The following is a 17,033-nucleotide window of genomic DNA, read 5'->3' on the forward strand; positions in this document are numbered from 1 at the left end:
CCAGTCCCCAACTCCGGGGACTTCCGGCCGGGGACTCCGGGTGGCAGTATACGCCGTGAAGTTGTTTGCGGCCTGCCAGTAAACCCAAAGCAGAAGAAGACGAAGTGACGTCAGCGGCTCATTTGCGTAATCTTCCCTCAGGGAATTTATTCCGGTGTGAACGCGATCTGTGCTAAGTATACATTGTAATGATTTCAAACCTGTTTTTATTTATCCTAATAATTATAAAGGAGTGCCTTGGAAATATGTGTTTACATAATTTGTAAACACATATTTGTTTGAGACCCACTGAGATAACTTGGACTAAAATTAACTATCTAAACACTCAGAGAGTGTGAGCCTCTCAGTCTGACAGGAGAGCTCTCCTCCACCCTGGTTGTAGAAAAATATCTACTTCTTATATCCGTTAGCGCAGCTAGCACCAGATTCTAATAACAACAGCGCCGGTACCGGTGCGCCCTCTCTCGCTCTCCCACGCTCACACTTTGGCTGTGAGCTGCGGGCGCCTGATAAGCCAACATCCCCCACTTTCATCACTTACAGCGCCCATCGTAGGGCAAATTAAAAATGTAACCGGGGTGAAAAGGGTGTTACATTTACTTAATTATGAATGTTGTTACATCAAGGCCAAAAATGAGGATGAGCGCCAACGGTCAAAAATGTTTATTCCCCTCCCAGAGCTACCAGCGCAGCGCCCCCCAGATCTGGCGCCCCTATGCCAAAAATCAGCCCTGCCTTGTACATACAGTGGCAATGTCTCAAGATTTAGCAAAAATACACCTTTATTGAACATACAGTAACACAAATAGTATAAATCACATGACAAACAATCAAAAATGAAACGGAAGTGAGGGACCCAAACAAACTATTAAGAAGGCAAATCTGAGATTTCATTTAACTCCAGCTCTCGACACAGGTTCGGGAAAGCCCCATGAGCTTCTCGCTGTAGAGTGAAAATGGAATGCACACGCTATTTGTTGTTTGTTTATATCACGCAGTCTGTTCTTCTTCTCTCGGTGTATCACGCAGTCTGTCTTCCGGTTGTTGCCTCTTTTGAATGACTAATACACACTACCGCCGCCTGCTGGTAAGGAGAGTTATTGCCACTCACGCATGCGCAGTTCGTACGTGCAACTTGGCCGTCGGCTGAAGTCTTTGCGGTGTGTTCCAGTGCGACACATGGCCAACACGCAGGAGACGCGAGGCGACGCAACAGTCGGGGGTCCGTCTGTGTCAGTTCTTTGTTGTCAGATTGGTGTGTCCAGGCCTTAACGGTCATATCCGCTACAGTTCTCTATCATATAGACGGTTCGGCCACACGAGGCCAACATGGAAACGCATAAAACGATAACGATAACGGGTCCCAAGGTGGGTAGATCTGCAAACGAAATGCTCTGGGGGGGCAAACGGCTCCGTGTTTACACCTATACGATCATTTCCTGATAATGTTGAAGCAATAGCCCTGCCTCTCCCACCTCTCCTGATCAGAGATCAGCTGCTGGGCTGTCAGAAGAGGGGGAGGAAAAGAGAGGCTCCGTTTTTTATTCTTATATTATTATATAGAGTCGTTATCAATTTGTTTTAAAGCTCAATAAATAACAAAGAAGACCTTTGACCGGCACTTTTCTAATTTTGTCCGGAACTGAAACTCTGCCGCACGGTCCCCTCGTCCCTTGGAAGAGGCGGAGAGGTGGGTGTTTTTCATCTGCTGGTGGACTAACCGGAGAGAATTACAGTGCTTGCCTCGACGGGGAGGGATTGCATTGAATTAAAGCAGCAGGAGCAAACGCTTGCCTCGGGGAGGGAAAAAAAGAGCCAGAGCGTCCACAGCGGAGAATAAACAGAAGGGCAACCATGGCGGGAAGTCTTCTTCGCTGCTTTTGTGGCAGGAGTACAGCGCCACTTACAGGCCTGGCATATGTACTACAGCGTCTCCAGCGCTTTCGAGCGGTCTCGTGTGAACGGACACGTTTCTGGTGCCTATTGCGTGTGGACAGAATACTTTTTTGATATAGATTTCGGTCCGTTTGCCTTATCGTCCTCGTGTGGCTCCAGCCTAAATTAAATGTAATGTACTACTCCTCTACCTAGTGTTATGATGTGGTTTGACAGTTAACAGAATAATTTGTTGCCCTGTGAAATAAATGTTGGGTGGGACAGTTTAGTGGAGAAGCATGGTTCTAACTTCGTAGCTCGGCTGTACCCTTGAAGTTAAAAAGGATCTGTAACAGTCTCTCCCTTCTCCTCATCTGTCTTGCAGAATCTTGGCTTTGGAGAAATTGGGAGCAGTCTTCAACCAGGTGGCCTTTCCTCTGCAGTACACTCCGAGGAAGTTTGTAATCCACCCGGAGACCAACAACCTCATTTTGATCGAGACCGACCACAATGCCTACACCGAGGCAACCAAAGCCCAGAGGAAGCAACAAATGGCTGAGGTAAGATTTGCAATGTTAATCAAAGGATTAATCGGGGGCAAACGCAACTATATTCACAAAACTGTGTCGCGGGGCTTCTTAACATTTAACAACCTATTAATGTGTCATACCCACTTAACGGGAAGAAACTCAACTAACTGACGATATGAACCATTTTTAGCTAAACGAAACACAAGGGTAACGCCAAGCCTCTAAATTAGCACTAAGCACATAACTCACGGTAGCGATATTTTATACTTCATGCTATCTGCACAAACTAGATATCATATGAAAGCTGAGATTCCACAGATTCCAATGGTATAACTATCATCACTGTGCGACCAAAACTCACGGCAGCGAAAGCCAGCAAAGACAACACACAACTTCACTTTACGGGGCCAAAACGGCAAATACGTCTTACCTTTGCTGTTTTCTGATCAAAAGTTGTGTTCAAGGGCATCTAAAAGCATATAAACGCTGCTGAAGGTTAATCCAATGTCTCCGTGTCCCTTTGAAATGATTACTGATAATCCATCATAACATTTATGGCAATAAACCTATTTTTCATTAGAGTGTAACGGAGCTTTCGGGTTTGGGCAAACTGCGTGCGCATCACTCTCACTCCTCAATGGAAATGTTTAGATGGATTTAGGAACTCTCCCTCGATTCTATTGGCTCTATCGGTTCAAAAGTGTCAATCATCAAAATCGACCAATGGGTTCCAGAGATATGGCAAATGCACCCAAATGTACCCAGAAGTGTAACGTACTTTGCACTTGCCCGCTCGGGCCACTAAAAATATTGCTTTTTAAAAAAAATGGTTTTGTCCTGTGGCATAGGTATTTTGACAAGCAATTTTATTAAATTGTTTCGTTTATTAATGCTACAACATAGCGTTTCGTGAGGCGGTTGTCGTTGTTGGGTGAAAAGCAGACAGCTGTTTGCTGTGGAGTAGAGCGCAGTGCGAGCAGGCTCCCGTTCACGCTTGTTCACGACAGACTTTCACCACCTAACCATTCGCCAAAATGTTTTTAATACCAGCGGTAACTGGCCAAGCGTCTGGCAAAAAACAATCTTCAAATAAAAGAATGTCACCGGAGGAGTTAAAGGAGAGTGACAGGGAGTATGAGAAGAAGAGGGAGAGAAAGTTTTAGCCACACTGGCTTGATCGATGGAGTTGGCTTTGATATGATGCCAATATAAACAAGGTCTTCTGTCGGCTCTGTACATCAATGCCGACCTATGCTGACAAGTAAGTGAAGAGTAGAAAATATAAAGGTATTCGCTGTAGGGAAATGTCCCAGCAGTTTAGGATAATGAAGGTTCTAATCTAGGCTATTACATAGCCATTACATGTCTAACTCCTAATGACAGGAAGGCAGAAAGCGCATTATGCAAATAATATACTCATAATAATGATAATAGCAGACATTTTTTAACAATGACCACAATATAATTATTTGAATAAACCAAATATGAACAATTGAGGAAAATTAGGAAGAACTGATGATTCAAATGTTGTAGTACAAGTAGCAGTGTTTCCCCTACCATTGTTTTGGAGGGGCGCTGTGCCCCCCCTTAATATCTACCCCTGCTACAGAGAAAAAGTATATGTATGATATTACTGTCCTCAACGATGTAAAGTGTATATAAGTCGAAACTGTACTCAGCAGAAGTTCTTCCTTACAGTTATTTACCCTAAACTTGTTGAGTCGTCACATACAGTTGCTCACTGTTTAGCGCTTCATGTGTAAAAACTCTGCTGCCTACCAGCTGATATCAAGTAACTCTCCCAGAAATAGGAACAGCACTCAGTTCAGTTTGTCACCTATAAAGCATACTCATACATAGAAACAACAAGTCCCTGTCCTTCCAGAGACATCCCGGGAAAGATCTCAGTAGTTGTGCCGAGTTGAGTTTGTAAACACCCACCGCTGAAATGTTAAATCAAATGAAAACAAACCCTATTATTTACCTTGGTGTGAGTCTGTAAAAGAAGACTTCCTAATCCCAAGTGTAAACTACATTCCAAACTGAAGAGCAATGAGTAGTTATATGATGGTATGAAACGGTCAATAATATGGGTTTTTCCAAAGTGGTGAACCACCTTTTAGCATAAAAAGTCATTGAGCATACAGTCATACATTTGGCATTAAAAATATAAAGATGATGGATCCAGTAGTATGATATATTGTCTCTGGACAGATGCACACACATACACACTCCATCATCTTAGACCTGGCTCATACAATAATGATACATTGTTTACTGTCTCCAGCAGACTTTTGATGTACACTGTAAGCTAGACCATTTGGACTGCTGAGACCTCCTAGACTGAGTTTTAAGACCACCTTTTTGGTATTTTTTTAAGTTAAACCTAGACCTGAATCTTCTGTTTAAGAAGATAGATCAAAGGTCGAGGTCAGCACTCAGGTTTGACCTTGGAACCATTCTTCTCTTTTGTGTGTACAGAATCAGGGAAGAAGCACTGACCTGTGTGTTACATTTAGTTTTGGGTGTTTTAATCATTTAAATTTGAAAAGAAAAATCAGATTTCTGGAACAGTTTTATTGACTCTAAACCAACTGTGCCCACATGTATTCTGAAACGATGAAGCCCTGAGCTGTTGTTAGCTTCGGGGCTAACACCCTTAATCTAAATGATCAGTTTTCAAGCGAGATACAGGAACTTGGCTTTGGTGTTTAGGAGTTTGTTTACCGACACATTTACTAAACGCACAGTGTACTTCTACCAACTGCTCTCTTCATAGCTTCGCACACACACAGCTCTTTAAACAGCAGAACTCTTGCACTTGAAAAGCTGAAACAGGCAATTGTTTGTCCTTATGCATAGTCAATTACTTTTACCGATTATAAAAATAGTTGCTGATTAATTGACGGATCAGAGGACACAAACATGTAGCTGCTTATTCTTTCATACAAAATGGTGGGAATCTGGTGGTTTCAGTGGGAAATAACTGGCTGTACTTGGTCAGAACACAGTGGTTTCCCCTCAGCTGACCGTCTGTGTTCTTTGTTGCTGTTGTGTCTGCAGGAGATGGTGGAGGCTGCTGGTGAAGATGAAAGAGAACTGGCCGCTGAGATGGCTGCTGCGTTCCTCAACGAGAACCTCCCAGAAGCTATTTTTGGTGCACCTAAAGCCGGAGCAGGGCAGTGGGCCTCACTGGTGCGGCTCATCAACCCCATACAGGGAACAACACTGGACCTGGTGCAGCTGGAACAGAACGAAGCTGCGTTCAGGTGAGCGGCTCCATTTTGTTACATTACTTGTCTTGTCGTATTTACATTTCCAGTATGGTAGGTGTCATCGGGGCTCGAGACTTTTAGGTTCCTGTTGTCCTCGCCACGATTGAAAATGTGGATCTATCACAACCTATTTGTTTCCTTCAAAATGCTACATTCGGAACAACAAGGCTGTGCTGTTAGCAGCCAGTGAAAAAACGGCATAAATCGTAAAAACTGTTCATTTATATAGCACTTCTCCAAAAAGTGCTTTACTATTAAAACAAAAACGAAGCTGAACGTACAAGATAATAAGACATATAAACTTAAATATATAATTAAACAGCTTCAATTCGCACACTCTCTTAATCAAAAGGCGCCTTCACACCGGAGTACTTTTCCCGTACTTTTAGCAGAAATAATTCCGATAGTTCCTGGGATGTTGCGTTCACACCAAAAAGATCTTTTTTCGGGAACATTTTCACCCCTTTTCAGTTCCTGCTAGAGAGCAGGTACTTTCATGGGAGAAAAAGGTTCCAATTTCTGATTGGCTGGGCGAATTGCAAACCACGCCCCGTAAAACTCTGAAACGTTTTTGTGAAGCCGCCATTTTATTTCCTCGCATTAGCATTATTAGCATTAGCATTAACCCAGCGCACCAACGGAGACAGACTAACTTATGGCAACACAAAAGAAAACGTGGGATCTGTGGAGTGATAAGGAGGTGTCGGCGCTTCTGGTGATTTACTGCCTCCCGGACTCCGGGGGGCTCCGGGACTTCGGGTGGCAGTATACGCCATGAAGTTGTTTGCGGCCTGCCAGTAAACCCAAAGCAGAAGAAGAAGAATAAGTGACGTCAGCGGCTTCATTTGCGTAATCCTCCCTCAGGGACTTATTCCGGTGTGAACGCGATTAACTAGATAGTTCCGGGGAAATAAAAGTTCCGGGAACTATTCCTGGGAAAAGTACTTGAGTACTTGAAAGCGCCTGAAGCCAAATGAAAAGGTTCGAGAAAATATTTAAAGAGGTCGCCGAGTTTGTCTGTCGAAGATCTTCGGGGCAGGGATCTCCACAGCTGAAAAAAGCCTGGTTAGCTTTTAATGACTGACCCAGATTTTGGAATGATTAGTAGGGCTTCGCTGGAGGATCTCCAGCAGCAATCCGAGTTGGTAGGTCACAGATGTAGGCTTTAAAAACATATAATGAACCCTAAAAGTCGTAGGTCACCACTGAAGGGCAGCAAGCATGGGAACGAGTGGTTGCTGTTATGCTGTGTGCCTGACAGCAGCGTTTCACATCAACCACAGTCTTTCCAACATACGGCTGAAAAAATAAGGTTTTGCATGACTTTGTATCATAGCTTTGAATCCTAAATGGTGTATGGGTGTGGTGGGGGTAAGGTAATGAAGCCTACAGTCTGAACCTGGACTGTCTCTTGTTTATTACGCCTTTCACATTGATTGAGTCAGGCTCCATAACTCCCAGCATCTAATAAACCTTCATCAGAGTGCTTCCTAACTGTCTAAATCAAACAGTCTCTTCATTTTATGGGGGGCCAAAAAGGACCAGACAGTCTTTTGAAATGTAATATCTCATTTTTATCTGGTGACAGATTGCATAACTCAAAAGACAGAGTTGGTTTGTCCGTATTTTGAGGAAAGAGGCTGTTAATGATCACTCTCCTTTCCGCACTGACCACAGTAAACATGTTTGCTACAGAAATAGTGTTTTATTCAATTGCAGACTTTGCCATCTTTTTAAACATTTTTATCAGTTTGATTCAATTTAAATATTTGCACTTAAAATTGCCTGGTAAGTTTTTTAAGCACTTAGTCTTAACTATGTTGACAAGTTCAGTTAATAATTACTCCACATGGTATGAACATTGTAAACACAAAAGGAGTCAGCTTCCAGCAACATAAATGTGCATGTTTTACTTATTAGCGTGTGGAATCAACAGGAAGCCTGATAGGCACATTTTCTGAAGTTACATGTTAATGTTTATTTGGCTAGATTTATACATTACTGATCAGTTAATATTTTTCAGCAAACTCGAAAATCACAAATGCAGTGTTTTATTTTATTTATTCTGTTGCTTTCTTGTCTATGCTTAGTTTGAACGGTGGTAACTTAATGGATATCATGATGGCTTGTAGTTTTGCTTACCTCGTAGCAGTCTCAAAATCGTAATGTTTAGTGGTACAGAAGGAAATGTTTATGTTGTGTAGGACATCTTTTATTGTTCTTACTTCTCCATCGTGTTCAATTCTTTATCTCACACCTCCTCTTTCCCTGTGTTTTATATGTTCCAGTGTTGCAGTGTGTCGCTTCCCCAACACAGGAGATGATTGGTATGTCCTGGTGGGCGTTGCCAGAGACATGATCCTCAACCCCAGATCAGTGAGCGGGGGATTCATCTACACCTATCGGCTCATCAGCGGAGGGGAGAAACTGGAGTTTGTGCACAAAGTGAGTTGGCTGAGCTTAAATGAAATTCTATTTAAGAGGCCAACAGCAAAACTTCTTTAGCTTTTTTCTTTTTGTTTGAATTAATTACTCTACTGCTCTGTCATTTTATTGTGAAGACAAAAATCTGAGAATGCTAGGTTCATCAGCAGTAACTCTTTATACAGCTGAGTGGGCATTAAACCTCACAAAAGTACTGAGAGCTGAACGTTTTTTGGTCTGCAGCACTGACATGGGAAGAAGTGGGTTGTCGCGCACCGTTAAAACTAGGGATGCTCCGATCGATCGGTGCTCTCTATAAATGCCGATCGGTGCTCTCTATAAATGCCGATCAGGAGAGCCGATCACATGACTTAAAATACATGACACTTTTCTCTGTGCGCGGCAAAACAAGCTCGCCAAAATGGCTTCACCGGTCTGGCAGTATTTTAAGGTGTCCGAAAAAGACAATAAAATAGCGGTAGGCAACGTGTGTGTGAAGCAGAAATCCTGCAGCTCCACCCGCTGTGACGGACTGGTGAGCGGAGCAAAACACACACTAAGAGTTAGACCTAACACACTTAGCTATTTTATCTACCTCTGGAACAAGCTAAACTAGTTATAAATATGTTTATTCTTCACTGTCGGGTCCCTCATTACTGGATCAGTGAGCTGCATGAGATACTGACGGCTGTCAGGAGAGAGAGAGGGGGAGAGAGGAAGAGAGAGCGCTAAGCCATCTAACAAATCAGAGCAGACTGGGCTCTGGTTTCAGACAGAGGGTGAAAAGAGGTGCAGCAGCACAGGCAATCTGAGAAAGTAAAGAGCTTTTCGAACATTAAAGCATGGAGACATGTCCCAGTAGAGACAAAGGAATAAATGTAAAACCTGAAAATAAGCATAATGAAGCCCCTTTAATAAATATTTGTTTAAAAATAAAAAAAATAAAAATTGCAGTTTGAGCTGGTCAAAGGCCAAAAAAAAGTTTAACGACTAGAACTGCAGCCTTTATGGAATAGCAGTTTTTGAAAGCCTCTTCAAAGGTGACTCCCAGCATTTGTACCAAACATCCAAACTTTAGTCCGGCACACCGAAAGAATGCGTCCTTCACAGTTGGATCTGAGTCAATGTGAGAAGGTTAACACAGCAGCCCATAACACCTCCGTTCTGGGGGGAGGGAGTTGTAAGGGATCAGTGGCCGAGATGAAGTTCCATCCTGTTTCACAGACCTGCCGGCTTTTCTGGCTTTACGTTGTACGACATGACGTATGTTCCAGCAGGACAATTAAACATGCATCAAAGTAATGAGGGGCCTGTTGAAAGGCCGAAGAAAAAAGCAACGACTGCTGACTTGAACGGGCTCCTCTGCTCCCTAGACCTCATCCCTGTTGAATGTTAACTTGTGACCACTGTAACTTTGTTTGAAATATAATTTACCAAAATGCAGTTATTGATTCTTAAGAAATAAATCTAAAGTCACACCGTAAAAATAAAAACTGTCCTAGTTTAATGATATCCGTTCTTTTTATGGGTCTCCACACAAAACACAGTATTTGAGTTAGATTCCAGAATTTAGATTTATTTCCCTCAAATAGTTTGATATATCAGATTTGAGTCCATCAGCAAGGTTTCTCATAACAAGATTTGCTGAAATGATTCCATTATCGTCTGTGGTTGAATGACAGTGTTGTCATGCAGGCCGATGAGTGTCGTTTGAAAGAATGCTGCAGTTTATCTGTTACTCGGATCACAAAAACGTGACCTGATGGACAGGACCTACAAACAATGTGAAAGAGCAGACTGTGGTTTACATTATAATGTTTGTATAAACAACTACACAGAGCCTTGATAATCTGATTAAGCTTTGCTTAATGTATTCTTTGTTTTGATTGGCAGACACCAGTCGAGGACGTTCCTCTGGCTATTGCTCCATTCCAGGGTCGCATCCTGGTGGGAGTGGGCAAACTGTTGAGAATCTACGACCTGGGAAAAAAGAAGCTGCTTCGCAAGTGTGAAAACAAGGTAGGGCATTAGGGCAAGAACCCAAACGTGTGCACACTGTTTTCATTGAGCTCTTGATGTCAATACGTTTATTTTTTATCACGGAGTGTTAACATAATTTTTTTTTCTTAATCACTTAATTTGATTAAAAAATAAACACCGAGTACTGATGGTAGTAATAAATGTATCTATTCATGGCTAAATGCACTGCATTTATATAGCGCATTCCTCATCCAAGCTACAAATAGAAGTGCTTAATTGCTGTTTTTATACATTTTAAAAGCCCATTTGGAATAAAAAGAAATTGGGAAATATATTCCCCAATAATTGTAACGTCTTAAAGGGATGTCTTACCAATTTACCATGTGTACAGACACACAGATTTTCCTTCTTTGTATATTTTTTGTGTTTTGAATATTCTTTAATGAGTGTGCTTTATTGCTCACCAATTTAGCACGTTCCCAACCTGGTGACCAGCATCCACACCATCGGCCAGCGTGTGATCGTGACGGACGTTTCGGAGAGCCTGTTCTGGGTCCGCTACAGACGCAACGAGAACCAGCTGATCATCTTCGCCGATGACACGTATCCCCGCTGGGTGACCACGGCCTGTCTGCTCGACTACGACACCATGGCCGCCGCTGACAAGTTTGGGAACATCAGTATCGTAAGTTTGGGGAAGGGGAGCGCTGGGTCTGTGCATATCTGACTTATTTTGAACGGGAATGACATTTACACACTATGAAATATACAGCTTATGATTTGCATTATAACTTTTAGTTTTATTGTAACAAAAAGACTTCTGTAGCCCAGTAGGACTGACAAGCTAAATAAGTGCATCCTTTTTTCCCCATTTCATTTTCTCAGGTGCGCCTTCCGCCCAACACCAGCGATGATGTGGATGAAGACCCCACTGGGAACAAAGCTCTATGGGACAGAGGCCTCCTTAATGGAGCATCACAGAAGGTAAATCCATAACTCTGCAAACCAATGCTTCTGACATGTTAACCAACATATGTTACATCTACTTTCAGAGTGTTTTCTATTGTTTGTCGAGTTTAAAAAGAAAAGCATCTTTATCATATACTTTAGGAACTGGAGCATACCCTTAATAAGGGTTTATACATTTATATAAAGGATTTGTTGTTCTCTATTTCAATGGTAATGCAAGCAGATGTGGTTGAAATCTTCAACGTGACATAATCCTGATGGAACAAGTCCACCTTAAAGGGACGGTTTGGATTTGTATACGTTGGGTTGAACGAGGTAACTTTCCATTGTCAGTGTGTACAGTAGTAGGCGGTCTGCAGGCAGTTAAACATGTGTGAGGATACAGTGATGAAAGAGTGTTTGACCTGCTAATTCCTCAGCATTTATGTGTAAGGCAGGAATTTACAGAGGGCAAAAAGTGAGTCTTAATTTTGAAACTGTGGCTTCAGGCTTTGAATTTCTGTTAAACCCCAGCCGCACAAGTTTATACATTTCAGGCAGAATCTGCCTCCTCCACTGTTCTGACCTCTAACCGCCGACACACAGAAGCTCAACACACACGCACATACACAAACTGCATAACACAGTGAACCACAAGTTTAACCTTCTCAAAAACACAAAGTGTGTACACACACTCACACTGATTGAAGAAACACACACAGTATCACTCATCCCATATTTAAATTCTGGTCAGAAACTGTTTAGGTAGCAGATGGACTGGGAAAGTCCCTCAGATTTAGACGATGTGAGTTTGTCCCAGTTGTCTTTGGGACACAGACGTCGTCGGCTTTTTTTGCCTCTGCGCACATTGATTGAAAATGTCTTCAAGTTTGAAAATGTGCTGTGTCTGCATTTCAACGTGAGTGTGTAAGCATGGATTTTGTCCATATCCGAAAGTCGTGTGTGTGTGTAACATCTGGGTCGAAGAACTTAATTATCCATACATGGATCCTTCAATATTAAATTAGATGCATTCCGCTTTGATTTGATTAATGTATCTCAAAAGATCAAGGTCAGGGAGACGCAGCTGTTTGTTGAGCACAATGAAAGGACTGACTGTCTTTACCCCAAATGTCACATAGTGTTAGGAGGGGGATATTATTCTGTTTTTGAAAGTCTCCTGGGTCGCCTTAACACTTGAGACAAAAACATCGTCTGAGGCCTGCTGCTTAACCTTTGTAGGCTGGGTGAGCCTGAGTCCCCTACAGCGGCAAATATGTCAACGACATCTCCGCGCAATGGATAACCTGACAGAGATGCTAGCATTGCTCTATACTCTTAGTTTGTTAGACAGTGAACACCCACAGGGAAATCAGTGATTAATAGATTTGCCGTAGATCTCAGACAGACGTTGTTTTTGTACACTTCTGTCTCCGCTGTGTCTTACGTTTGTGCTTTCCTGGTCTCTTGGCATCTGTATGTACTGTGTTCACTCGGCTCAGACTAATACTGAGGTTTTATTGCTCCCAAATGCTGCCTTTGTATCCACTGTACTTGCTGATTATTACCTCTAATTATGGGCAAAGTGGTTTTTTGATGGTTATTGGATTACATCTGACCATCCGGACCAATTTCCTCCAAGCACAGGGTGACTGCGTGTCTTCTTGATTTGTCATGTCTAAACTAACCCCCTAGTTATTTTCCATTAGGCTGGATGGACAAATGTAGTCACTGACAGGAAGTTAAGAGGTCATTGAACCATCGTTCTAGTCTTTCTATGCCACCAAGCTAATTGTAAAAGCTGTGTGTATTTTTAAATTAAAAGCCAGATATATTCATGTCAATAAGACTAGGGATGCTCCGATCGGGAATTTTGGGGCCGATCGCCGGAATCAGTATCGGCCGATACCGATCGGGTGGGTGGGGGCTATGGGGATCTTCCATTTAAAGTGATGTTTAAAACTCAGTTAATGGGACTCATTTTTATATTGCTTCAGTTTATAATCGTAACGGATCGAAAAGTTCAGATTAATTTTTCAATAAATGATGCGCTTCCACAAACAACAACCAACATAATTATTACATTCAAATGAAGTACATTATTTAAGTTTACATTAACTTTGGATAATAACACGGGAGAAATGAGCGGAAGCGCTCTCTCTTCCTCTCTCCCCCTCTCTCTCTCTCCTGACAGCCTGTCAGTATCGTCTCATGCAGCTCACTGATCCAGTAATGAGTGACCCGACAGTGAAGAATAAACATATATTTATAACTAGTTTAGCTTGTTCCAGAGGTAGATCAAATAGCTAAGTGTGTTAGGTCTAACTCTGGAATGTTGCCGGAATTAAACAGTTTTGTTCCGAGTACCATTAAGATATACAAGGGGTCCGAAAGAGAAGGATGGCCGTCTGTGTCGCTGTTATTGTCCTATCTGTTCATGTCTCAGGCTGAAGGATCATAATCTGACATTCTTGTCTCTCCAGGCTGAGGTGATTATGAACTACCACGTAGGAGAGACAGTGTTATCCATCCAGAAAACCACTCTGATCCCCGGAGGCTCCGAGTCCATGGTCTACACCACGCTGTCCGGAGGCATCGGCATTCTGGTCCCGTTCACGTCACATGAGGTATAACATCAACGCCTAGAAATACACAACAAGAAATCTGTCTTATTCCTTTTCTATAATCATGGACAATTTGCATATGATGCATATACATATTGCAGCCTACTCACAATTCCTCACATGATATATTTAACTTTTAATTTCAAGCTAGTGTACACAATCTCCTATTGTGAATACATTTTTAAGACTGTGAAAATGCTGCTGTGACAAAATGATGTCCCAATTTGTGATTTAATATAGTATCTATCTACAAATATTATCACTTATTTTTGCCTTGTTGGGTTTTTATTTGAGTCTCTTAATTTATTTTCCTCACGTTTCCCTCCCTCCTTTGTTTCTTTGTCCAGGACCATGACTTCTTCCAGCATTTAGAGATGCACATGCGCTCTGAGTTCCCCCCACTCTGCGGCAGAGACCACCTCAGCTTCAGATCCTATTACTTCCCAGTCAAGGTTGGTTATGTTTTACGAGATCTCATCCTTCAGATGTTTCAGATTTATAAACTTTTATGTCCCGAGTCTTTTATTTTTGTCTGTCTTTTATTCCCGCCAGAATGTGATTGACGGAGATCTGTGTGAGCAGTTTAACAGCATGGATCCTCACAAGCAGAAAAGTGTGGCGGAGGAGCTGGACAGAACACCGCCCGAGGTGTCTAAGAAACTGGAGGACATTCGTACTCGCTACGCCTTCTAATCGTACACCCTCATGCAGCAGGGCTGGACACACACACACACACACACACACACACACACACACACACACACACACACACACACACACACACACACACACTGTGCCCAGGTTCAGGAAACAAATTGATGAATTGTTATATGTGGGCAGACACACACCTTATTACGCAGAAACAAACTGCAAGACGTCACATGGTTTTGATTCCCGTACATTGCAAGTCACACACAGCTCACCCTTGCAACGCAAACACCCGCAATTAAAACTATGAGTGTGCAAACTTTCAGTATTGCCGTCATTACCTGGAAACATGGCAGGAAGTCTCGGGCCAGTTCAGCCCTCTTGCATTGCTAGACTGTTAAATTACCTTGATTCAGACAAACAGCAGTGGGAACATTCTCATCACACTTAGTCATAAGCGTTGTTCACACACAGATGTGTGAACAGAAACTGAGGAGCAACTGTCATCTGCACCTCAAGTACATGCAACCAAAATAATTGTAAGTGCATACATTTTATTTAAATGCCAAGCAGAGAAGTCTAGTTAGGGACACAATGTGTAGAGAGGGATTGTCACTGAAATCTAAGAACATTTTTTTTGTCTGTTATTCAGCACGACAGTGTGTTTGTGTCCTTTAATCTCAGCTGAATGAAACATGTTTTTGTATGGTAAGGTCTTTTTTTATGTGTATTGATTAGAATTATGCCATAATGCATATACCATAGTCCATGAGGGTATCATTAAATCTTTCTTAGCCCCTCGCCCTACCTGTCTGTTTGATGACATGTCGGCCTCTTTAAAGCATATTGCTTACTTGCAACTGGGAACCAAACAGAAGCCAGCGTCTGACCCACGTTTCTGGCATTAGACGTCGGCCGGACTCAGACTAAATAAGTGGGTGGAAGAACACCGAAGGTTTGCACTGGGTGTTGTTCTTCTCAGTCCTGTAAATTCCCAACCTCAGCCACAGGCTCAGACATAGCATTCCTCAGTAGTCACTGAATTTAGGGGTTTGTGGGATGGGGGCAGTGGTCTGTTTTTTGTAAATAAAGTTGTTGTTTTTTTGTGCTTTTATAAAACCATGCGTTTGGTTCATTTCCTGCCACTGAAACATCGATCAGCCAAATGATTCATGAGTGCATTTGTTTTAATCATGAAGAAATTAGAGGTCCAGTATTAAGTTGTGTGATTCGTCATGGTATCCGCACAGGGAATGTAATTATTATTAAAAGTGATACTAACTCTTATCTGATTTAGACCTTGTACAAACAAATAGCAGATTAAACACCTGAGGAGCGAAATACAGCAACATTCCTCTTAGGCTGTAATAATGCTTTCCCCTATAATTCAGCTTGGTTTTTTCATACAAAGAAATGGATAAATATAATGTTCCTGCCCACTTTCTTGCCAGGAAGTGTATCGTAGGTCTATAATCAAAATGTATATATTATGTTAGTTTATTGGCTTATTACCTGGTTTATGTTTCAAATTCAAAACCCAGATTACAGAGTTGCATCATTTTGGGATCTAACACTTGGCAAGGTGGTAAACACCACTTACAGCCATTCAAAATGCTCAACAAGAGGATAATGATCTTTAATAAATTAGAATAATAAACAGACTTAGTGCTCGCATCTGTCTTTGCTTTTGGATGTGTGATGGGTTTTGTCGCTGCGGGATGAACTTGGTCTGACTAAACTTCCCCACTTTTTGCCACAGTTTATATTCCATAACCACATGGGCAGCGTTTAAAAAATGTTATGGACAACAAAACTGTACCCTCAAGTGACTAATCCTGAGGACGTGCTGGTCATTTGAAAATAAAAGTCTTCCAGGCACAGAAGAGAAACATCTGTGTCTTTGAGAATGCCCATCCTGTGCAATTACTGGTTTCACATGCTACTTTATCAATTTATTGTAAAGTGATTTTATTTTAGAAGGTATGATGGTCCTTAAATTGGTAGCAGTACGACCATGAGATGAGGCATTTAGTGAAAGGATTGTTTTTCATTTTTTTTTTATTTACTTTGACTCAGTTACTCCTTTTTTTTATTGCAACCCTCATCCGTAAATCCAGGTCTATGATAATTCTGAGTTTGAAAACACATGAGAAGGGCAACATAACTACCACCAAACAGGAATATCATACACCAACTAGAGAATGCAATTCCTGAAGAAATTGCTAGTGGGAATGCTTTATGCTGAAAAGCTGACGCTAAACTGCTATGCTGAAATGTAATGTGTAAGAAGAAAATGAAGAATTTAGATTGAAATGATACATGAACACTGGGGGCTTGAATGTGTGATGAGTGAAGAAAAGAAAGTAAAAAGGCTTGGAAAAGCAGCAGAATATTTGAACTAACTTGATGGTGAATGATCTGTTGCCATGGCAACGGCATTTGATGACACCCCATAATACGCTTAGATGTGTTGATGGCTGCATCGTTACCAAACCTGTGAAGTTTTGGAGCATTTTCACTGAAGTTATGAGAAAACCGTGTTTCATGGCGAGCATTGTGTTGCCATGGCAACAACATTTGAAGAAACCCCATAATTGACGTAGAGCTGTTGAGGGCTGGACCGGTGATATACAAGCGAAGTTTGAGGGACGATCGGACCCTGTCCATTGGACTTACAGCGACATCGTGCTTCATGGCGAGTGGTCTGTCGCCATGGCAACGGCATTGGA

General features: G+C 42.0%; 1 protein-coding gene across 4 annotated transcripts in view; it reads left to right on the forward strand.

The window, feature by feature from the left end:
* The window catches only part of sf3b3 (splicing factor 3b, subunit 3), a 40,363-nt gene extending 24,673 nt beyond the window's left edge, over window positions 1-15,690 (forward strand). For 2 of the 4 annotated variants that reach the window (XM_034141410.1, XM_034141413.1), the window contains exons 19-27: window positions 2,261-2,435; window positions 5,469-5,674; window positions 7,969-8,125; window positions 9,998-10,123; window positions 10,557-10,769; window positions 10,970-11,068; window positions 13,516-13,659; window positions 14,004-14,108; window positions 14,209-15,690. In XM_034141410.1, the coding sequence (XP_033997301.1) occupies window positions 2,261-2,435; window positions 5,469-5,674; window positions 7,969-8,125; window positions 9,998-10,123; window positions 10,557-10,769; window positions 10,970-11,068; window positions 13,516-13,659; window positions 14,004-14,108; window positions 14,209-14,349 (1,366 nt within the window). In that variant the 3' untranslated portion in view covers window positions 14,350-15,690. The remainder of the gene's footprint in view (window positions 1-2,260; window positions 2,436-5,468; window positions 5,675-7,968; window positions 8,126-9,997; window positions 10,124-10,556; window positions 10,770-10,969; window positions 11,069-13,515; window positions 13,660-14,003; window positions 14,109-14,208) is intronic. The other 2 variants (XM_034141411.1, XM_034141412.1) reach the window with 2 other exon arrangements.
* Window positions 15,691-17,033: the final 1,343 nt, after the last annotated feature.

Source organism: Trematomus bernacchii, unplaced genomic scaffold (genome assembly GCF_902827165.1).
Source record: "Trematomus bernacchii unplaced genomic scaffold, fTreBer1.1, whole genome shotgun sequence".
Classification (NCBI taxonomy): domain Eukaryota; kingdom Metazoa; phylum Chordata; class Actinopteri; order Perciformes; family Nototheniidae; genus Trematomus; species Trematomus bernacchii.